Genomic DNA, 24,841 nt, shown 5'->3' with positions numbered 1-24,841 from the left:
ACAAAGACGAATGGGGGGAGAGAAAGGGAGAGAGAAGGGAAAGCATATGGAAATGGTAGGAGACCTTCAATGATACACAAAATTATAAGAGGTTATGAGGGGCAAGGGGGAGGGGAAAAAAAGGGAGAGAATTGAATAACAGCAGAGGAGGTAGAGAGGGAAGATGGGAGGGGAGGAGAGGGGAGATAGTAGGGGACAGGAAAGGTAGCAGAATACAACAGTCACTAATATGCCATTATGTAAAAATGTGAGTATGTAACAGATGTGATTCTGCAATCTGTATTTGGGGTAGAAATGAGAGTTCAAAACCCAATTGAGTCAAATGTATGAAAGATGATATATCATGAGCTCTGTAATGTTTTGAACAATCAATAAAAAAAAAAAAAAAGGCAGGGTCTGGGATTGTGGCTCAGTGATAGAGCGCTCGCCTAGCATGTGCAAGGCCCTGGGTTTGATCCTCAGCACCACATAAAAATAAAGATTTTATTTTAGTTGTCCAACTATAACTAAAAAATAAAAATATAAAGAAAAAATTATTTCCAAAAAAAAAAAAAAGTGATTCAAAAGGGGGGGGCAACTGACAAAATTTACAGCATTTTGAAAATGGGCTTTTTTTTTAAAACCTGTAAAATAGTTCTTCCTCTGTGCCAGGATATTTGACCTCCCAACACTACTCCCTACCCACCCAAAAGTCTTCTTTCTACTTAAATACACCTGAAGCATACTAACTGAAGATATATTTTCACATTATCTAGATTTCATTTTTCTTTAGCATGTCTCCTCCTAACCACCTACCTCTACCACAGTATAAAAGGAAAGATTATTCTAAGTAAAATTAATGTTTCACACACAAAAAGACAACTAGCATTCAACATAAACCAGATTACTCTATTAACCAGATTGTATGACTACACAGAATATCGTATAACCCAATAGTACTAGACAGTAAATATGATAAAATAAACACCCCTGACAGCACATATCTAAAATATCTTTATTATTAAAATCTTACTTATGATATTGCTGAGTTTTCTGCATTAGCTTCTCTGGCAAGCCATCTTCATCATCAAACTGCTCCATGGGCTCCACAATGACTGGACGAGGAGTACTGGATATATAAAGAATTAATAAATATTAACATAATGCCTACTTTCAACACCATTCTAGAAACTTTTTATAATAAATATATATGCTTGGAGCTGGGCGAGATGTCTCACGCCTGTATTCCCAGTGGCTTGGGAGGCTGAGACAGGAGGATAACGAGTTCAAAGCCAGTCTTAGCAATGGCAAAGCATTAAGCAAATAAATAAAATACAAAATAGGGCAGGGGATGTGACTCAGTGGTTGAGTGCCCTTGAGTTCAATGACCAATACCAAAAAATAAATAAATAAAATAATGATTGGAAAATATCTCAGTTGAGAATATGTCAGAAGTAGCATATCTTGGGCTGGAGTTGTAGCTCAGCAGTAGAGCACTCGCTTAGCACGTGCGAGGCCCTGGGATTGATCCTCAGCACCACATAAAAATAAAGATTTTTTTTTTTAAAGTAGCATATCTTGTCATAAAATCAGTCAATAAATATTTGCTAGCCAGATAAAGGTGAGTGTCAAAGCCAGAAAATACGAGTATATAAATTATCAATTATCAGCAGAACCACTGTAGTTCACTTTTATAAAGCACAATGAAAAATAATGCATACCTGACCTATGTTTTATGTTATGTGGCCCTTATCATTCCCATGTCCCATCACTTCAAACCATGCATCTCTACCCACATCTACCTATATCCCAGTCTACCAGTGTCGTTCAGGGTGAGGAAAAAATCTTTCTTAAAAAACTGCTAAAGCCTGTTGGGCCCAGTGGCACACACCTATAATCCCAGCAGCTCTGGAAACTGAGGCAGGAGGATTACAAATTCAAAACCAGCCTCAGCAACAACAAGGTACTAAGCAACTCAGTGAGACCCTATCTCTAAATAAAATACAAAATAGGGCTAGGGATGTGGCTCAGTGGTTGAGTACCCTGAGTTCAATCTCCTGTACCCCATGCCCCAAATAAAAGCTAAAGCCTAAAATGACACCTAAAGGTATCAAACAAAAGTAGGAGATGCAAAAGACAAGAGACAAGAGTGTAGACTAAAAGATGTGACTAGAAAAACATTCTCTTTTTTAATATTTTTCTAAGTAAGAGGAGGAAGGAAGAGTTATGATGTTATACTGATATTAATTTTTTTTTGCTATCAGCTCACCATGCACACAACAGTAAAATCTACTTACTCTGCCTTCAAAAAATGATGCTTCAGAGAGAAATATGTTTGATTGTTAAAGTGCTACCAGAAGAGCTAGAAATGGGGAAGGGGATTTTTGGAACCCAAAGCTTCTGTTTAACACATAAACAAGATCCTAAACCAGAGAAAAGTATACAAAATTGTTTTTAAAAAATTGTATCTGAGCTAGTGGAAACCTTTTAAGAAAGAATTAAAATCAGGTATGGGATATTATGGAATGTAATTATAGAGACCTCAAATAAGCTAAGTAAGAACACAAAAGAAAAGAGATTTGAATTTTGTTACTTCTAAGAGGACTCAAAGGGGCCCAGGGCCAAAATGAAGATGATGCATTAAGTGGAGAATTTACCCACTGGAAACTAGGGCAGGACAGTAAACATAAGAATAGCAATAAAACCAGAAAAAAAAGAGCTCCAGGTGAGTAAAGGTCAACAAAGATAGAACATGCATATCCCTTCAATAACACAAGGCTATTCCTCAAAATTCAAAAGATACTCAGGAAGGAAAATTACTAAGCAGACCACTTGTCTCAGAAAACATGACAATTACTTGAAAATGACAAGATTTTTACATGAAAACAGGAAAATGGTAAACAAGGTTAGGAGAAAAATAATGACATCTTTATACTCTGAAACATATCAGGTATTTTAACTATAACATGGACCATTAGCTAATTCCTTTTTTTTTTTTTTTTTTTTTGGTGTCAGTGATTGAACTCAGGGGCACTTAACCACTGAACCACACCCCCAGCCATTTTTTATAATTTTTTAGAGACAGGGTTTCACCAAGTGGCTTAAGGCCTCGATAAATTCCTGAGACTGGGTTTGAACTCTCTCATCCTCCTGTCTCAGCCTCCCAAGCCACTGGGATTACAGTTTTGTGAAAACACACCCACTTGCCACTAGATGATTCTTAAAAACATTTGGGGAGAAAGGAAGTAAGAGTCTTCTTGCAAGAAACAAACACAAATGTGTATACTCTCAGAGCCCCTCCTTTTATATTACCTTGTTCCTGCAATTCTACTTCTAAAGAGACATGAACAAGCGTGCAAAAATCAGTCACAATCACCTTTATCCATTATATAACAAAAGTGAGAAATATAGGAATGTGTGGCACACAGAAGGGAAGTACTTAAGGACTGTGTCTTATTTTTGTTAAATTAGGACATATGTGAAAATAGTAACATCTGTGATTTCACTGTACCTACTATTCTTTAGAATCATCCTTTGTCCATTTTCTCATTTTATTTTTTTTGAAGTACTAGGAATCAAACCCACTTATACTCTACCACTAAGCTACATCCATAGACAGACACACACACACTCCCAATACTCTTTATTTTTTAATTTGAGACAGGGCCTCACTAAATTGTCCAGGCTAGCCTCAAACTTGCAATAATCCTTCCTCAGCTTCCCAAGTAGCTGAGATTATAGGTGTGCACCACCCCACTCCACTTTCGCCCATCTTTTTAATTTCACTTTCATCTCTCAGTATTCACAAAGGTTTTAAATCTTAAACTCTAATATTTCCCCCATTTTGTCACTAGAATAATCATCTTGAAAATGTTTCATTTAAATAAGAATTTAAGTTTTGTATAAGAAAATCCCATGAAATACCATCATTTGGAAAGGACCTCTATGTTGTGAGAGTGACTTAAAAGATGATGCAGGGGACTGAGATTGTGGTTCAGTGGTGGACCACTTGCCTACAAAAGCACATGTAAGGCAATGGGTTCAGTCCTCAGCACCACGATAAATAAATAAAGGTGTTGTGTCCTTCTACAACTAAAAAAACCTACTAAAAAGAAAGAAGGATGATACAGGGCTATAGGTGGTCCTCAATGGTATGGTGCTTGGCTAGCATGCCCAAGGCTCTAGGTTCAATAACCAGTACTACCAAGGCCAGTCTTAACAACATACCAAGGCCCCAAATAATGAGCAAGACGGTCTCAAAAAATAAAAACAAAAAGTTTGGGGCTGGGGATGTATGTAGCTCAGTTGGTAGAGGGCTTGCCTCTCGTGCACAAGACCCTGGGTTCTAATCCCCAGCACCACCAAAAAGAAAAAAGAAAAAAGTCTGGGAATGTAGCTCAGTGGTAAAACACCATCAAAAAAGGTGGTAGAGTATTTTGATGATATAATTTTTAAAAAGAGATGTCTTTTACTTTACCATTTTGTGGGGTTTTTTTTCTATATTATTCTTTATTAGCATAGTTGGGAATAACTAAAGAGTTATGATAAAATAAGCTTTAGCAAGACAAAATAACCAAATGTTTGACAAAGGAAAAATAAAAAATATTTTGATAATGTTATCTTAAATTTATATAGTGACCCAATAGACCAATATGGTGATTTTAAAGGGGGGGATTCTTCTAATATTTTTTAATCTTCTTTTTGTTCTTTTGAAGACATTTACAAAATAACTGACCACATACTAAAATTTAACAGATAATTGGGACTGCTAAAAAATATCGGGTCTAACTGAGAATGATAGTATCCCAAAGGTTAAAGCTGCTTTTCTAGAAAGGTTAAGTAGCAATTTACACTTCCACTACCAGCAGGTTTTTCTAAATAATCCTCAAATTTCCAATATACAAGTGAAAGAAATATTACAGCTGAGCACAATGGCACATGCCTATAATCCCAGTGGCTTGAAAGCTGAAGCAGAGGCAGAAGGATGGTAAATCAAGGCCAGTCTTAGCAACTCAGCAAGGCTCTAAACAATGAGCAAGACTGTCTCAAAAAAATTAAAAACAAAAAGGTTGGGAATATAGCTCAGAGGTAAAACACAAGCCAAACAATTGTTGAAAAGAAAAAAATAGGTATCACAATGGTATTTTTATTAAAGGAATTTTAAAATCTAGGAGAAATCTCATTTAACATAGGAAGACATAACAAAGTAATAAAATGATGGAAAAGTAATCTCTTTCAAATGAGTAGTATGCAAAAGCTATTACTGTTGAGAGCCACAGCCCAGTCCGAATGACCCCTGGCATTTTGCCAGAAGTAATGTTTGAGAGGCGAGCTGGAATGAAACAGGCTGTGTATTCAATTGTATATAGACCCCTGCTGTCCGCTACTTTGGAGCTATAGCAGGGATTCCTGGGGAATTTGCTTGGTTGGTGAAGTTCTGGTGGAGGGAGTTCCAGTTGGTGTGTGGGGTTCCTGGAAGGGCCACATGGGTAGCTTTCCGGGGAGTTTCGGGGGAGAAATAAAGTTTGTTCCTGCTTGGGTGATTTGTGCCCAGCCAGACTGCGGCAATTAGTATATCACATGTGTACAGAAATGAGTTAAAAAGGCAAGTCTAACACTGCTAGTCTATCACCCTAATTGATAAGGCTGCTTATCAGTGCCTAAGTTATTAGAACAATAGTTTGTGAACATAAACTTCTGGTAAATTTGATGACTGACCCCACCACCCTACACACACACACAAACACACACACACACACACACACACTCCCCTGCACTCCAAGGCTCAGGTTAATTTTTCTGGTAGATAACACATCATTTCTTGCTTAGATGAGTTAGAAACATCCTGTATGAATCTAATGGAAGGACTCTTGGAAGTATACACTAGTTTCCAACCGACCATACTCCATGCTACTTTTCCCTTTTGCTTATTTGCTTATTTTGTGTACTTTCAGTATAATAAATCTTAAAGTATTGCACAGATGCTACAGCCTCTTGATCCTTACAGTGATCTGCCAAATCTGGAGGTATTCTTGGGAGTCCTCATGATACACCTGTAAACACACTAACCAAATATAACTTCTACTGTCATTTTCACACTTTTATTTCCAGTCTTTTTTCTATTTAGCATAATATTTGAAAACAGCATATATCTAGTCTTATAGATATATGTTATCTATAAGAAATATCTATACACTTCCATTTTTAATTTTTTCTTGATAAATTGCTTTATAGAAAAATAAGCAAAAAATGAACATGCAAGAGTTCTTTGGTTTAATCCCCACACTGCAAAGAGATGAAAAAAAACAAGCAGTTGATAAATAACATCTGTGCATAGTAGAATGCCCTATCATAATCAACTGAGTTGTAATTTGTTTAGTTTTGTTTGAAATTTTGTGGACACACTACAAAACTTAAACACCATTAAAATTCAGAAAAGAATTAAAACAAGTTCAAAATATACTCTTTTAAAGCATACAACTCAGTAATTTATATGCAACCATCACCACAATCTAATTCCGTAAGATTTTCATCACTGAGAAAAGAAAACCTGAACATAATTAGCAGTCATTTCTCTATTTCACTTGCCCTGATCCACTTTCTGTCTGTATGATATATCCTCCCTTTAAAAACACAAACAAGGCTGGGTGCAGTGGCACATGCCTGTAATCCCAGTGGCTCAAGAGACAGAGTTCAAAGCCAGCCTCAGCAATTAGCAAGGCACTAAGCAACTCAGTGAGGACATGTGGCTCAGTGGTTGAGTGCCCCCGAGTTCAATCCAAGGTATCTCCCCCGCCAAAAAAAAGCCAAACAAACAAAAAACTATTTGCCAGGAGTGATGGTAAACACCAATAATCCCAGTGACTAATAAAATTAGTAGAAGCTGACACAGAAGGATCCTAAATTCAAGTAATTTAGTAAAGCCTGTTTCAAAATAAAAAACAAAAAGGACTAGGGATATAGTCAGTGGTAAAGCATCCTTGGGTTCAATTCCCAGTACCAAAATCAACAAAACTCTTATTGGGCCAGTGATGTCGTTCGTGGCAGTAAACTTGCACAGCATACATGAGGCCCCAGGTTTCATGGCCAGCAGCACTAAATCTAAAAATAAATAACAAAAACTATTGAGCATCATAATATATACTTCTACTATTATGTAATAATTCCCTTTGGGAAATAACTACATAACAATCCACAGTAAATGCATTTTAACTGATCTGATCAATTCTCTATTAATTTATATTTGTCCAAAACCATTAGAAGAAGTCAGAACTAAAATGATAGCTGTGCATGGTGGCATGAGCCTGTAATATCAGCTACTCAGGAGGCTGAGTCAAGAGAACTGCAAGTTCAAGGCCAGTCTGGGCAACATAGCATGACCCTGTTTCAAAATTAAAAGGGCTGTATGCCTATAATCCCAGCCAACTCAGGAGGCTCAGGCATGAGAATCACCAAGTTCAAGGCCAGCCTCAGCAATTTAGTGATACCCTGTCTCAAAATAAAAAGTAAAAAGGGCTGGGAATGTGGTTAAGCATCCCTGGGTTCAATCTCTCTACCAGATGAATAGATATATAGACAGACAGACAGCTGCATATATAGCTCAGGAGTAATATGTCCCTGGGTTAAATCTTCAATACCAAAAAATAAAGATGCAGGCATAGCACTATTATATGTAGGTTTTTAATTTTCCCTTTCTCACTTTTTTTTTGCCTCTTTTGTAATTTCAAAATAGCATAAGAATGCAATTTATACATACTTTTGTACAATATATTATGTTGTTTATCCAACACCATGTATAATATGTAGCATTTTATGGCAAATTTAAAGATTTTCCTTTCTTCTTTTTTTTTCTTCTTGATACTAAGAATTGAACCCAGAGACATTCTACCACTAAGCAATATTCCCAGTCCTTTTTATTTTTATTTTGAGACAGGGTCTCACAAAGTTGCCCAGCCTGGCCTCAAACTTGTAATCCTCCTGCCTCAGCCTCCCAAGTAGCTGGAATTACAGGTGTTCAGTATGCCAACTGCCTCTGAAGATAATTTCAAGAAAAATTTTGATCTTACAAGATATTTACAGGGTTGGAGATGTAGCTCAGTAGTAGAACACTTGCCTAGCACATGAAAAGCTCTGGGTTTGATCCCCAGTAATGGGGGGAAAAATATTTAGATTATAAGCCCCTATGGTATCACTCCTGAGCAATTTACTCAAAAGACTTTCAGAAGTAATGCAGCTATCAGTCAATAAACATTTGATTGCCTCATAAGAACCAAGACTACAAACAAAGCTAAACAAAACAGTCCCTAAAATCTTCAGACTAAGAAAAAAGATAATACTACTCAAATTATGAGCTAGAATGGAACAAACTAGAATGCTGTCATAGACAGTAACAGGAAAGGGTCTGGGATTGTGGCTCAGCAGTAGCACTTGTCTAGCACATTCGAGTCACTGGGTTTGATTCTCAGCATCACATAAAAATAAATAAATAAATAAAGGTATTGTGTCTAATTACAAATAAAAAATATATTAAAAAAAAGAAAATAACAGGAGGATTAGAGGTATGCTCAGTAGTAGAGCATTTGCCTATTATGCACAAGAGCTTAGGTTTAATCCTTACCACAAAACTAGAACAAGGCCAGGCACAGTGGCGCACATCTGTAATCACGGTGGCTTCGGAGGCTGAGACAGGAGGACCTTGAGTTCAAAGCCAGCCACAGCAAGGGTGAGGCACTAAGCAACTCAGTGAGACCCTGTCTCTAAATAAAACACAAAATAAGGCCGGAGAAGTGGCTTAGTGGCTGAGTGCTCTCCAGTGTCCAAAAAAAAAAAAAATTTAGAATAAGAATGAGAACAACAGAGGGACTACAGTTTAGACAAGACAGTCAAAAGACTTCCTCTCCACCACATATTTTAGCTGGCACTACCATGCAAACAGCAGAAGAGAAGAGCATTCTGAATTCTCTGAGATGCAAAGCTCCTAAGCAAAGAGAATCTGCAGGCAGCATCAATCACCCCACAACATAAAAAACAAGGGACCTGATACCAGACTAAACTTATTACAGCTATAATTCAACTTACTACAACTAACTGCTATACAACTTTAAGCATATAACTTTACATTTCTGGGTCAATTTGTTCACATGAAAAATAGGACAAATAATAACCAGTATTACAGCAAAAATCCAAGAAACCATGATTATGAAATATCTCTCAGATAATAAAATGTTCAACACCTTGCCAATTCCCTCAAAACCATTCTTCAAGTTGAGTGCGATGGCACACACCTATAATCCCAGCAGCTCAGGAGGCTGAGACACGAGGATCGCAGGCTCAAAGCCAGCCTCAGCAACTGCAAGGCACTAAGCAACTCAGTGAGACCCTTCTAAATAAAATACAAAACAGCTGAAGATGAGGCTCAGTGGCAGAGTGCCCCTGGATTCAATCCCTGGTACCCCGCCTCCCCCCAAAAAAAACTGTTCTTTAAAATATTTAAAAGCTACTTATGAGAACTTGTTAAATATTTACCAGTGTGGCTATCACTTTAAAAAACACCAATTCATCAAAGCTTGCAATAGAAAAAAATACAAATCACATGCTTCTCCCATTTCAAGAAATGTCTTGCCCATTCCTTCATTCATTCATGAAATAATTACCACAAGCCTACTATGTGACCAGGTATCATTAGAGTATAGGTGTTGTTCCCACACTGCAAAATAAAATTAAAATGAAACACAACACAGGTGCTGGGATTACAGAATTGGAACAAAACAAACCCCTGCCTTCATGGAGCTTACATTCTATTTGCAGAGAAAGATATACAAATTAGAGGCTGGCATTGTGGCTTAGCAGTATAGCACTCACACAGCACGTATGAGGCCGAGTTCGATCCTCAGCACCATATAAAAAATATTGTGTCCAGCTACAACTAAAAAATAAATATTAAAAAAGAAAGACATACAAATTAAAGCATGGGCACTATGAAGAGAACTAAAATGAGGAGTGAATCCTAAGTGATGGTACAGAGGATGGTTACTTTAAAATAGGATGAGCTGGCCAGTTTCACATTCCAGTAATCCCAGCAATTTGGGAGGCTGAGACAGGAGAATGTCAATTTCAAGGCCAGCCTCTTCTGTAAAGAGAACTAATTTTTGCAAAGTAGGAAAAAAATGGAGCCAGGCGCAGTGGCACACGTCTCTAATCCCACAGACTTTGAAGGCTGAGGCAGAAGAATCACAAGTTCAAAACCAGCCTCAGCAATTTAGCAAGGCCCTGAGCAACTCTGTGAAACTGTCTTTAAGTATAATACAAAAAAGAGTGGGGATGTGGCTCAGTGATTAAGCGCCCCTGAGTTCAGTTCCCGGTACCAAAAAAAAAAAAAAACGAAAATGAGGTTTATCCTAGTAAGGGAAGAAAGTTCTCTAAGCAAAAACAGTAAGACCAGAGGCTGATACCAGAACAAGCTGGCTGTGCTGTAAAGCAGCAAAACTACTATGAATTTCAATTTTAGCATGAATGCTAAACAGTAAAAAACAGAGTGAAAAATGTTTTACAAATATCCAAACCTCTAAAGACCAAAGAAATATTATTTTAAATTCAATTTCCCACACCCTAAAATATTTGAATATTTCACAACCGATGGCTGACCGCACCACATGATAAAGAAATACAAAAATCTGCCAGGTGTGCACATACCCACAATCCCAGTGGTACAGGAAGCTCTGAGGCAAGAAAATCCCTAATTTGAGGTCACCCTTAGAAATTTAGTGAGGCCCCAAGCAATTTAGTGAGATCTTATCTCAAAATAAAAAACAATTAAGTGCTAGGAATATAGCTCAGTGGTGAAGAGCTTCTGGGTTCAATCCCCAGTACCAAAAAAATTAAAATAAGCTAAATTTAAAAAACAAAGAATCCGTCATAGAACAGTTTTGAAAAAAGAGTGAAGTTGATTGGACACGGGTGGGCTTACATCTGTAATCCCAGTTACTCAAGTGGCTGAATGAGGAGAATCACAAGCTCCAAGCCAGCCTGGGCAATGTAGACAGACCGTGTCTTAAAATAAAATAATAAAAAGGGCTAGGGATGTAGCTCAGCAGCAGAATGCTAAGAGTTCAATCCCCAGTTTCAAAAGAAAAGTTAGATGATTTACACTCTCTAATTTCTCAAAGCTTAAAATAAATTAGGTAATTAACTAAGTAGCTTTAGAGCAGATACAGTGATAAACAGAACAGAAAGGAAAATAGATTCAGGCATGCCAGGTAAGTACTCTACTACTGAGCAACACCCCCAGACCTTTTCTTCCCCCTCCCCCCGCCCCCGATTTCCAATTTTGACAAAAATGCAACTATAACCTTTTCAACTGTACTTCACAAAATACAAAAACTTCTGCTCTTTGGAAATCACGTTAAGAAAATTAAAAAGCAAGCCACAGGGCTCAGGAATGAGGCTCAATGGTAGATCACTTGCCTAGGACACATGAAAGCCTAGATTCAATCTCCAGTACTAAAAAAAAAAGGAAAGCCACAAAGAGACATATTCATAATATAGACATGTGCCGGGTTTCTGTTCTCACGACTAAAAGGCTCAGGGGTCACTCCAGTTAAACTGGGCTAACTGGGACGCACGAAATAACCACACAAGAGACACAAATACCTTTTTCTTTGGGGTCGCTGTGACGGCTCCTCTGACCTTAAGGGTCCTCAGAAAGAGAGAGAGAGAGCACATGCTGACCCCTTTTATTGAGGGAAGCTATTCAAATGAGGCAAGGGGTCAGGTTTCAGGGGGCTGAGTATCTTCATAAAGTCCACTGTCAGCAGGTTGACTGAGCCTCAGTAGGCCACACACAAGGCACTTCCATGGAAGATTCTATCCTAAACAGGGCAAGGGGTTATATTACAAAGGAACAGGTGAGCATAGCTTCACCCATGGGGCTACAGCAAGACACACTCATTTCTGTGACTGAGCGCCTCAGCACCCAGCCGGGGAGTGTAACTCAGTCACCCATAAGGTTGGCCTCCCACAGACATGTACCTAAAATAGATAATTTAGTAAAAAGACAAATCACTCAATTAGAAAATGGCCAAAACATTTCAGATACTTCATGGATATATAACTTGCCAAAAAGCATATAAAAAAGATGCTTATCGTTAGCCATCAGGAAAATAAAATTTTAAACACAATGAGATACTACTATATTCACTAGAATATCTAAGATTAAAAATGCCCAGAGACTGGAGGAGGCAGAAGTATAGCAAGAAGACTCTCAGTAATTTAGCAAGGCTTTGTCTCAAAAATTTTTTAAAGATGTTAAAAAAATTTAAAAAGGACTAGGAATGTAGCTCAATGGTAAAACAACCTTCAATCCCTACTATCAAAAAAAAAAAAAAGAGAGAGAGAGAAAGAGAGAAACTAAAAATGCCAGAGCCTCTCATTTTTGGCTGGTGGGGATTCAAACACCTTAGAAAACAGTTTTGTCAGTTTTTGTTTTTTATTTTGGGGATTCTGGAGGAGTACCAGGGGACTGAACTCAGGGACACTTAACCACTGAGCTATATTCCTCGCCCTTCTTTTATTTTGTGATAGGGTCTCACTAAGTTGCTTAGGGCCTCGCTAAATTGCTGAGGCTGGCTTCAAACTTGAGATCCTCTTGCCTTGGACTCCCAAACCACTGGGATTATAGGCAGGCACCACCACACCCAGTTAGTTTTAACAGTTTTTTTAGGAAAATGAACATATAGCAACTTACCCCAAAGTATATACCTAAGCCACATGAAAGCATAATGTTCAAAAGAAGACTTGTACACAAATATTCATAGTGGCTTTATTCACAACAGTTGGCCAAACACCAACCCATAAGTCACTGGACAACTAGATATAATAATAATTCAGCTATAAAATACTATACACACATTGATAAGGATGAAATCTCACAAACACGCTAAGCAAGAGAAACCAGACACAAAAGAGTACATGCTACATGATTTCTATTAATAAAGACTAAACTTATCTGTGGTAATGAAAAGATTAATATCTACTTAGGGCATGGGTAAGTAGTAGAGAGTAAGTACAAAGGGGCACGATGCAACTTTTGGGGGACAATGGAAATGTTCCATATCTTGATTATAGTGGTAGTTACATGGTTATAAACATTTGTTAAAACTTATTTGGCTCAAATTATACCTCAATAAAAGCTAAAATTTCTTAAAGGATTGTTTTATATGATTCATAAGTCCTAGTGAGCAATACATAAAAATTCCTTTTTCACATTCATCAATAATTCATTCAATACCTACTTACCGTATGCCAAAACAGTATGAATTGTAAAGGAAGACAGAATTCCAGAACAGAGAGAAGACCATATGTAACTGGACAAAAGAAGGACGAGATATTTAAAACTTACGTTGTTAGCAAGAACGCCCCATCACCACATCTTTCCAGAGCCTTTCGTGCAGGAGGTTTTGCTGCAAATTCTACAAAACCTTTTCCTGTAGCTCTACCACGATCATCCACAACCACAACGGCTTTCTCTACTGGACCAAACTGGGAAAATGCTTGTTCTAGAAGCTCATTGGAAACAACTGGAGAAAGGTTCTTGACCGTTAGGGCTGCTCCATGTGTAGCAAAACGAATTCGGAGAGGTCTACTCTTCAAAATGGTGCCATCCAGCTCTGCTTTTGCAATTTCAGCCAATGTTCTGGATTCCTTTATAAGAGGAAAAATCATTTTTAAAGATGATAGTAACAAAAAAATTTAAAACAGTGGCTTGCTTCTAAGGAAAACTAGGTAATTTTAGGAAATGGCTGACAGGGTTACTTTGATTTTCCTTTTACTTTCTTATCACTTGCTTTTTATTAGTTATTCAAAGATCATTGTGCACACTAGGTAAAAAATCCCAACCCACTGTCCTGTTAAAGGTCATTATATAGCCAGGCATGGTGGTACATGCCTATAATTCCAGCAGCTCCAGAAGTGAGGCTGCAGGAGGCTGAGGCAAGAGGATCACAAGTTAAAGGTCAGCCTCAGCAACTTAGCAAGGTCCTAATTAATTGCGGGCTGGGGATGTGGCTCAAGCGGTAGCGCGCTTGCCTAGCATGCGTGCAGCCCGGGTTCGATCCTCAGCACCACATACAAACAACCATGTTGTGTCCATCAAAAACTGAAAAATAAATATTAAAATTCTCTCTCCTCTCTCTCTCTCTCTTTAAAAAAAAAAAAGAATTAATTGCTCATAAATAAATGAATAGTTGTAAAATACTCAAAGCAGTATCTTTTAAATATCTCCTACATAGAGCAAGGGTGTGGCTCAGTGGGAGAGCACTTGCCTAGCATGTGTGAAGCACTGGGTTCAATTCTCAGCACCACATATAAACAAATAAATAAAATAAAGGTTAGTCAACAACTAAAAAGAAAAAAGAAAGAAAGAAAAACTTGCGATCATTGTGCACTGCTGGTAAGAATAAAAAAACGATATTGTTAAAAGCCAGCCTCCCCAATAGCAAGGTGCTGGGCAACTCAGTGAGACCCTGTCTCTGAATAAAATATAAAGAGGGCTGGGGATGTGGCTCAGTGGTCAAGTCCTGAGTTCAATTCCCAGTAACTCCACCATCAAAAAAAAAAGATATTGTTTAAAAAAAAAAAAAAACTTCCTACATATATTAAACAAATAATTACTTTTTGAGACCAAGTGCCATTTACTATGAACTATCATAGAAAGAATAATTCTCTATGCCCTCAGTTTTTTTATTTTTTTAGTTGTTGATGGACCTTTATTTTATTTATTTATTTGCAGTGCAAGGAATCGAACCCAGTGCTTCACACATGCTAGGCAAGTGCTCTACCAGAGACACAACCCCAACCTGTGCCCTCAATGTTTTTGATATTGTTATTTCAAAGCCTCCCACCTCTCCTCGACAAACAAATTCCTTTTCTTTTTATTTCTACTTTTTTATATTATCTGTAAAAGTTACTATTAGGTCTTATTAACTACGCCTCCTTCATCAGCTACACATTTTTCACTATCATACGGAGAGAAGCAAACACACACATTCGTGGGCTGTAATAAATCTATTGTACAAACAAGTGTGCCTAAGCACTTTTTTTATAGGTATTTTTTAACATTTATTTTTTAGTTGTAGGTGGACACAACATACCTTTGTTTTATTTGTATGTGGTGCTGAGGATCGAACCCAGTGCCTCACATATGCAAGGCAAGCACGCTTCCTCTGAGCCACTACCCCAGCTCCCTAAGCACTTTTATTTTTTTATTTTTTATTTTTTAAGAGAGAGGGAGGGGGCTGGGGATGTGGCTCAAGCGGTAGCGCGCTCGCCTAGCATGCGTGCGGCCCGGGTTCGATCCTCAGCAGCACCACATACCAACAAAGATGTTGTGTCCGCCGAGAACTAAGAAAAAATAAATAAATGTTAAAATTCTCTCTCTCTCTCTGTCCCCCCCTCTCTCTCACTCTCTCTTTAAAAAAAAAAAAAAAAAAGAGAGAGGGAGGGAGGGAGGGGGGAGAGAGAGAGGGGGGAGGGGGGGAGAGAAGGGGGAGGGGGAGAGAGAGAGAGAGAGAGATAGAGAGAGAGAGAGAGAGAGAGAGAGTATTTATTTTTTAGTTTTCGGGGGACACAACATCTTTGTTTGTATGTGGTGCTGAGAATCGAACCCGGGCCGCACGCATGCCAGGTGAGCGCCCTACTGCTTGAGCCACATCCCCAGCCCCACTAAGCACTTTTAAATTAGAAAAAAATGCTCATTACTGAAAACACAAGATAACAGAACTTCCTTGATTTGGAGAATTCAAAGTTGGTATAGAATAGGGGTATGGGTGTAATTTAGTGATAGAATGCTTGCCTAATATTAGTGAGAAAGTAGGTTGGATCTACAGGGCCATAAATAAGTAAGTATAGAACACAGGTATCTAAGATAACAGATAACAAACTGGTAAATGTCATAAAGATATGCTTTTTTCATTCAATCTCTAAAATGGTCTCAAAAGCTAGAAGTTACTGTCTTCATAAAATACTTGTATGTTTTTGTTTTTCTTTCCTTCCTCTTTTTTTTTTTTTTTTTTTTTTATGGCACCAGAGATTGAAACCAGGGGCACTTAACTACAAAGCCACAACCCCAAACCTTTTTATATTTTTTAAATTAGAGAAAAGATCTCACTAAGTTGCTTAGGACTTTGCTAAGGTGCTCAGGCTGACATTGAACTAGTGATCCTCTTGCCTCGGCCTCCAAAGTCAGTGGGATTATAGATGTACACGATTGCATCAGGCCACGTTCTATACTTTCTAGCAGACAGAGGGGGTGGCTCAATGGTAGAGCACCTGCCTAGCATATACGAGGTACTAGGTTCGATTCTCAGCACCGCATATAAATAAATAAAATAAAGGTCCATTGGGAACTAACATAATAATACTCATGTTTTTAAAAATACACACACACACACACACACACACACACACACACACATATAAACCAGGGGTATAGCTTAGTGGTAAAGTGCTTGTCTGGCAAGTGTGAGGCCTTGGATTTGATTCCCAGAACCTCCCTGCCACCCCCACAAAGTCAGTCAATCAGTTAGTGTGTGCATGTGTGTATATATGTGTATACATTGCTTTCATTATCCTCAAAAACTTATAAAGTAGGTATTTTTTCTATACCCATTTTACATAGAGAAACAGAACTACAGAGGTTAAGTAACTTGCTCAAGATCACAGGTGCTCATTTGAACCTAAACAGAATTCACAATTTCCACAAATCTACCATATGCTGCTTCCCACCTTTGAATAAACTGAAGGGAGGGAGAGAAAGGAGGGAGAGGGAGAAGTTCCTCTGTTTTTAAATGGAAAGAAAATATTTGCAAAACATTTACATAAAAAAGAAATTTGGGGCTGGGGTTGTGGCTCAAGTGGTAGAGTGCTCCCTTAGCATTTGTGAAGCACTGGGTTCGATCCTCAACACCACATAAAAATAAAGATATAACCACTTAAAACTAAAAAATATAAAAAAAGAAATTGTAACAATGATTTTTAAAACACATTAATAAGAAAATAACTGATTGTCAAATGAGTAAGACTTGAACATTCACTTCACCAAAGAGAATGGATAGGGTTAATAAACAAAAAGATATTCAACATCATCAGGCACTAGAGGAATACAAATTTAAGCCACAATGAGATATCATAATACACTTATTTAACATGACAAATTTTGTAGAAGACAACACCATGTGTTGAGGAGGATGGAGAACAATCAGCAATTGCTGGTGGCATTGAAAAACTGGATAGCAGCTGCTAGAAGGCTTGTAATCCCAGCAGCTCAGGAGGCTGAAGCAGGAGGATCTCAAATTTTAGGCCATCCTCAGCAACTTAGCAAGGTTCTTAGCAATTTAGCAAGACCCTGCCTCAAAAATAAAAAAAACAAGGGGCTAGGGCTGTAATTCAGTGGTGGAGGTACTGTGTTCAATTCTCAGTACCACATATAAATAAAATAAAGGTTGGTCAACAACGAAAAAAACAGAAAACTTTAAAATAAATAAAAATAAAAAAGGGCTGGGATGTGGTTCAGTGGTTAAGGACCCTGGATTCAATCCCCAGTACCAAAAAAAAAAAAGAAAGAAAGAAAAAAGTAGATAGCCACTTTAGTAAAATTTCAATATGAATTTAAAAATACACATAATCATATAACCTGAAATAGCCCACTCACCACCATTTAGTGAAGGGAAATAAAACTGTATGTTCATTGAAAAATCTATGCACAATTTTTATAGTGGCTTTATTCATAATCATGTAAACCCAAAAACAACTCAAATATACTGCAACAGCATGAAAGACAAGGTGCAGTGGTGCATGCCAGTAATGCCAGCAATTAAGAGGCTGAAGAAGGAAGATCACTAGTTCAATGTCATCCTCAGCAACTTAGCAAGGCCCTAAGCAACTAATGAGACCATCTCTCAAAATAAAAAGAGTCAGGGATGTGGTTCAGTGGTTGAGTGCCCACTTAACCCTGATTAAATCCCTGGTACAAAAAAAAATTAGAGGAAGAAAAGAAAAAAGAACAAAAATACAACATTGCAAAGTACCAAGGGCACAATGCTATTTGAAAGAAGATTGAGCCAAGATTACAGACATTCTAAGAAATATGTAAAAACAGAAAACAGATCAAAATCAGGGCATAGGGCATAGACAGTACCTAGGTAGAGATGGTACAACTGCTTTCTAAAACCAAAGGGTCTTGATGGAATAAAAGGAATCACAAAGTTGCAAATGGCTACCAAAAGATTCTAAATGACTGCTCTAGGACTGTTCAAACTATGATCCAATGATTTCTATTTCCAGACTCTTTCCAAAGCACATGAATTTTTCTATTACTATTTACTAGTTGCTTAAAAATCCCCACTGTAGGAGTTTCAAGTTATACAAGTAGAAGGCAATTAATTCATTGGTGCAAACCAGAAATAGACCTCAATCAACAGAAAGTTGATGAAATAACAAGAGCAGTGGTGCATACCAGTTAATTCTAGCAATTTGGGAGGCTGAGGCAGGAAGATCTCAAATTCAAGGCCAGGTTTTATTTTGAGACTGGAGACATCACTCAGTGGTAGAATGCCCCTGGGTTCAATCCCCATTTACCATAGAGAGAAAGAAAATCTAACAACATAAAAAGATGTTAAAGATAACATTAAATTAAAAAATCAAATCACAATGAATGTGTGCCATATAATTTGATTTTTATGGAAAAATTACACAAAGTATACTTTGGAGTCTGAGGCAGGAAGACAAAAATTTGAGACTAGTCTTCGCAATTTAGGGAGACGACCCTATCTCAAAAAAAATTAAAAGGACTGGGAGTAGGCTGGGGATGTGGGTTCAAGCGGTAGCGCGCTCGTACGGGTTCGATCCTCAGCACCACATACAAACAAAGATGTTGTGTCTGCTGAAAACTAAAAAAAATAAATAAATATTAAAATTCTCTCTCTCTAAAAAAAAAAAGGACTGGGGGTGTAATTCAGTAGTAAAGTGCCCCGTACCCCTGGCTTATGCTCCAGTACCAAAAGAAAAATTGCACCAAGTTAATAATAATCATCTTTTTAAAAGTATACTAGAGAGAAAAGATGTTGTACTATCATTACAAGTCTAATGAACAGGCCTGGTGTTGTGGCTCAGCAGTAGAGTGTTTGCCTAGCACATGAGAGGTCCTGGTTCATTCATTCCTCAGCACTACATAAAAATAAATAAAGGTATTGTGTCTAACTACAACTAAAAAATAAATATTAGGAGCTGGGGCTGTGGATCAGTGGTAGCGCACTTGCCAGGTATGTGTGAGACACTGAGTTCAATTCTCAGCACCGTTTATAAATAAATAAAGGTTTATCAACAACTAAAAAAAATTTTAAAAATAAATAAATATTAAAAAAACAACAACAGAAGTCTAACAGACACAGTGGCACACACATATAATGCCAGCTACCTGAAAGGCAGAAACAAGAGGATTTCATGTTTTAGGCCAGCCTAGGCAATTTAGGCAAACCTGTCTCAAAATAACAAATAAAAAGGACTGGAGATATAGCTTAATGGCAGGACACTCCTGAGTTTAATTCCCAGTCCTTGTGTCTTTTCTCTCTCTCTCTCTCTCTCTCTCTCTCTCTCACACACACAGACACACAGAAAAAATAAGAGTTCTCCTGAGCCAGGCACCTTGGCAATGCCTGTAATCCCAGGAACTCCAGAAGATGAGGTAAGAAGATCAAAAGTTTGAGGCAAGCCTCAGCAACTTAGTAAGATCCTCACTAACTTAATGAAACCTTGTCAAAATAAAAAAGGTTGGGGATTCAGCTCAGTGGCAAAGTGCCCCAGGGTTCAATCCCCAATAAAAATAAAAAAATAAATTCAAAGAAAAAGGGCTCGCCTAGCATCACAAGGTCCTGGGTCCAATCCCCAGTACCACCAAAAAAATTAAAAAAAAAAAAAAAAAAGAAAAAGACTACCATTCTCACACTTTCCTGAAATACAATATGACTTAAAATTATACAAAGTACATTCTATATAACAAATCTATAATATTAACATCTATCATTTCATAACTAAAAAAAAAAAAAGAGGCAGATGGGGGCAAAGTACCTAATGACTGACTAAAAGAAAATTCAGTTGATTTTTAACTTTAAGTGGTTTCCTAGAAAAGTTGGCTTCTTAAACTTGACAAGCATCAGAATAACACAGAGGGCTATTTAAAACAAGATATTTGGGCCCCACTCCCAGAACTTCCTGATTCAGTAGATCAGTGTTGGGGCCCTAGTATTCACACATTTAACTGATTCTCAGCTAATAGATACAGTGAGATTACTTGAGGAGGTATAAGGTCACCAAGGCTAGCGCGTATTGCGGGGGAAACAATTTAAGCAGCCTCTGCTTAGTCCAGGAAAAGATCTAAAGATACTAGTCTAGGCTGGGGATGTGGCTCAAGTGGTAGTGTGATCGCCTGGCATGCGCTGGACGCTGGGTTCCATCCTCAGCACCACATACAAACAAAGATGTTGTGTCTGCTGAAAACTAAAAAATAAATTTAAATAAATAAATATACTAGTCAAGAACCACCATTTGATAAATCTGTTTTATTAGGATAAAAACAAAAGTTCAGGCCAAACTAATATCAGTTTTAGGTAAACCAAACTAACTTCAGTTGCCTTCTTCAACCAGGCTGTGTTAGAGCATCACTATAGAGTTTAGGGCGAGGTAATTAAAAAGTCCCAACACTTTATGGAAAAAAAAGAAGCAAAAAATTAACTTTAAAATGTGCAAAAAAAAAAAAAAAAAGAAACAAAAAACTTTAAAATGTATAACTTTAAAAAACAAATGTACAACTTTTCAGATCTATCCAGTTTAAAATTATCAATAAATACCAAAATCTAAAATTCCACAATAAAATATGTCTAAAACAATCTATTTCATCTCTAATGTACCATATGCTAACAATTTGGATTAGGAACATACGTGTAAGAAACAAATTGTTTCTCCACCACTCAATACTAGCAATGCTGACCCTATGCCATATCGGAAAATGTTTTCTTCTACGAATTGGAATACTACAACTACTAGTTTATTTGTAACTTAAAGATCAGTTACTGAATAAATTATTTCAAGAAACAAACCAGTTATTAAACTCTTGGGGATACCAGGATACCAGCTATGGCCCCCTTCTTCCTCCCAGGAAAAGTCTGTTACCCCTTTTTTTAATAAACCTTGCTTTATATGCTTAAAAAAATTACACCCTTATTTTAAAAAGCTACTATGTCACATATGTTTATTCAGATCTAGTATACATTACATGATTTTTCTAAGTAGAAAAAATAATAGTTCAGAAATAAACCTTTTAAATTTACATCTTACAAACAGAATTCACATTAAACTGTAAAGCTATCTATAAAGTCAAATTCTATAAACTAAATCCTGACTTCCAACAGACAAAACTTTACTAATTGTATGCAAAAAAATTTAGTATGCTATGTTTGGAGGAGTATATTCCAAAAGAGCAGTCAACAGCAACCCTTCTCACCTCCTAATCTCAGATTTTTTTAAAAATGAACAGTACTAAAAGTACATTGAATAAACTGTGCTGGCCCATACACTAGCCATACTTGGCTATTTAAATTAAGAGCCAGGACAGTGGAATAGGCCTGTAATCCCAGTAACTGAGGAGGCCGAGGCAGGAAGATCACAAGTTCAAAGCCAGCCTCAACAATTATAGAGAGGCCCTAATCAATTCAGTGAGACCAGATCTCAAAATTAAAAATGGGGGCTGGGGATGTGGCTCAAGGGGTAGCTCGATCGCCTGGCATGCATGCGGCCCAGTGTTCAATCCTTAGCACCACATACAAAGATGTTGTGTCCGCCGAAAACTAAAAAAAATAATAATGATAAAAAATATTAAGTTCATTAAAAAAAATCAAAATTAAAAATGAGATAGGGATATAGCTTAGTGGTAAAGTGCCCCTGGGTTCAATTTCCAGTACCATTCAAACTGCACTACCCAGCCCTCCTAGCCTCATTCAAGTGCTCAACAATCACATGTGGCTAGTGACTACTCTTTTGGACAGTACAGATATATAACAGCCTTTATATCATTGCAGAAAGTTCTACTGGGCAGTGCTGATGGAAGGAAGGAAGGAAGGAATTGTTTATTATTAATAAAAGATAAGCAACAAAAAGAAGGGCTGGGATTGTGACTCAGTTGGTAGTGCACTTGCCTTGCATATGTGGGGCACTGGGTTCAATCCTCAACACTACAAAAATAAAAAATAAAATAAAGATATTGTGTCCATCTACAACTAAAAGTAAAAAAGAAGTTAAAAAAAAGAAACAAAACGATTTTCCAATGTCAAAATATTTATTGGTCCTGTAAAGGCTTTCAAAACAGGGAAATGTAGTCCTTTCCATTCTTCCTCCTCCAAAATATCAACTTCAGAATAAGACACTGCAAGCAAAAGACTAAGGATCACGAGAATATTACATAAAATCCTTTTGGAAAGTTTATCAAAAGTTGCTTACAGTACTTCATTTTTTTATTTTGTGATGCTGGGGATGGAACTCAAGGCCTCTGGCATGCTAGGCAAGTGCTCTACAGAGCTACATCCCCAAACTTCTGCATTTACATTAAGAATTTTACCAAGTGACAGGCTGCTTCTCTACTATACAAAAGATAAATATATGTTCAAAATGTACTGATTATTTACTTGAATTCCAAGGAAATATTGTTTTTTATTAATATCTTGTAACTAATTATCTTCTCTTGGAGCCACTAAAGTATTTAAGAATACAATAAATTTTCTCTACATATTAAGTTTTACTTTGTCCACATATGAAGAGAAATTGATTTTGAAAGTTCAAGTTCCAATAAGACTGCTTCCATAAACTGCAATGAATATTAGAGTGAGGGCCTAACTAGAAAGATAACAGGAAAAAGTCTTATGTGTAAAATGTCTCCTAAAAAAGATTTTGATTGAAGAAAAAACAGTATCTAAATATGAATGACAATAATGCTGTATGACTGCAACTGATGAACTCACCACAAAACAAAGGAAAACCTAATAAAAACAAATACTTTGTCCTGAGTGCAAACTGTCAAAGCTTTTTAGAATAAGAAGGAGGCACAATTTTTGCATGTTATCGGGAAATTTTTCAAAATTTAGATTTAAAGGGGGCAAGACACATAATATCCTACTGCAGGACAAATAAGTCAACTATAATGTAGTATATTGGCCGACCTCCCCCACCAAAACACAGGAACCTCCAAAAGTCGGGTGGAAAAACAATATTAGAATACAATTCAATACTATCCAATCACTGCAGGTGGAACAGTGATACTCGAGTACAGAGTTTAGGCACCTGCAAGGGTAAGGTAAAGAGAGGGCTGCACTGAGGTGAGTATTAACGGGGTTTGCTGTAAAATGCGTGCAGGGCTTGTTGAAAGCAAAGGGATGTTTTGGGTAAGTTTTTTAAGAAGCAAGTCGTTTGTTCCTTCAAACCCAAATTTCTGGCCAAACCGAAGCTTCCGTTCCAAATACATTTTCTTCACAACATGTTTGTGCCTCGAAGAACTGTCACCCGAAAACGCCGTCGGTCCCCGCGACCCCGATCCCCCCAGGTACCGGAGGCTACCCGTTCAGGCAGGGTTGACCGTAATGATCTAGCGCGCGACAGTAGGCCTGCAAAGCCCAACCGGCGCGAAGCAGAGGCCACCACACCGAGCAGGGTACCCGGGCGGTCACAATCCACAGAGAGGCCGTTCTGGACAAGCGAAGCCCCGCGGACATCCCACCACCCTTTTGTTCCCTTGGGCCGGCGGCCCGGGACTCACCAAGCGGATGAAGCCGAAGCCACGGTCCCGGTTGATGAAGACCTCGCTGGGCTCGCCGTAGCGCTCGAAGAGTCTCTTGAAATCCTCCTCGGTGATGTCGGTGGGCAGATTCCCTACAAAGAGGCGGCAACGCTGAGTGTACGTCTTCTCACCCGGCTTTAGGAAACTCTTGATGTCAATGGTGAACCCCATCTCTTCCTCCGGGTGATCCTCCGGGGGCCCTGGGGCAGGCGGTGCCTGCTCTCCCGCCAGCGCCAGCGCCATGGCCGCCGCGGCCACCGGCTCGTTCTCGCCGGCTGCGGATTCAAGCGCGCGTAGACGGGCCGGGTTTTTCTCAATGCGCACTTGCTTCAGGTTTCCTCTTAACATCATCTTAAGGAGTTCGCCTCAAACACCGGATACAGGCCTAGATGTATGTATGTATACGTCTCTACATGTATCTATGGAAACGAAGCAGAGAAAGTAAGGAAACTGCTGGAAGCCGGAGCCCGCAGCCCTGCCTACCGAACTAACGCCCGCGGCAGCCGCACATTCAAAATGGCGCTGCCACAAGCTGCGGTTGGAAGGAAAGACGCCGAATCTAGTCCCGCCCCTCCGCAAAGGCCGGCGTCCAATCAGCCGGCTGCGCATGCCCGGCACCAACTGAACTTTGGCCGTGTCGACGTACAACCTTGCGCGCTGTACCTAGAGCTGCCTTCTAGGATGGGAAAGTGCAGTCGCCCATCCTAGAACACCTGGTACTGTTTGTTGTTTGTATATATGGGACAGATTATATGTACAGCAGCGTGTGAAAATACAGTGATTTGCGGGACATCTTTTTTTTTTTTTAATTGTAGATGGACACGATATCTTTATTTTTATGTGGTGCGGAAAATTGAACCCAGAGCCTCCCATGTGCAAGGCAGGTGCTCTACCACTGAGCTATATAGCCCCAGCCCTTTGGGGGACATCGTTAGCCTTTTTAATGTAGAACTCAATTTTCAATAACTACAACAAAATGAAAACCTGCAT

The 24,841-nt window shown here is 38.3% G+C and overlaps 1 protein-coding gene across 3 annotated transcripts in view; it reads right to left on the bottom strand.

Moving 5' to 3' along the window:
* Pspc1 (paraspeckle component 1) overlaps positions 1 to 24,384 on the bottom strand; it is a 141,790-nt gene extending 117,406 nt beyond the window's left edge. For all 3 annotated transcript variants that reach the window (XM_078015726.1, XM_078015725.1, XM_078015727.1), the window contains exons 1-3: positions 23,831 to 24,384; positions 13,376 to 13,677; positions 1,013 to 1,108 (exon numbers count right to left, since the gene is read on the bottom strand). In XM_078015726.1, the coding sequence (XP_077871852.1) occupies positions 1,013 to 1,108; positions 13,376 to 13,677; positions 23,831 to 24,202 (770 nt within the window). In that variant the 5' untranslated portion in view covers positions 24,203 to 24,384. The remainder of the gene's footprint in view (positions 1 to 1,012; positions 1,109 to 13,375; positions 13,678 to 23,830) is intronic.
* Positions 24,385 to 24,841: the final 457 nt, after the last annotated feature.

The sequence above is a fragment of the Ictidomys tridecemlineatus genome, chromosome 6 (genome assembly GCF_052094955.1).
Source record: "Ictidomys tridecemlineatus isolate mIctTri1 chromosome 6, mIctTri1.hap1, whole genome shotgun sequence".
Classification (NCBI taxonomy): Eukaryota; Metazoa; Chordata; class Mammalia; order Rodentia; family Sciuridae; genus Ictidomys; species Ictidomys tridecemlineatus.
Note: the sequence above shows the minus strand (reverse complement) of the source record. Positions and strands in the feature narration are given on the sequence as shown.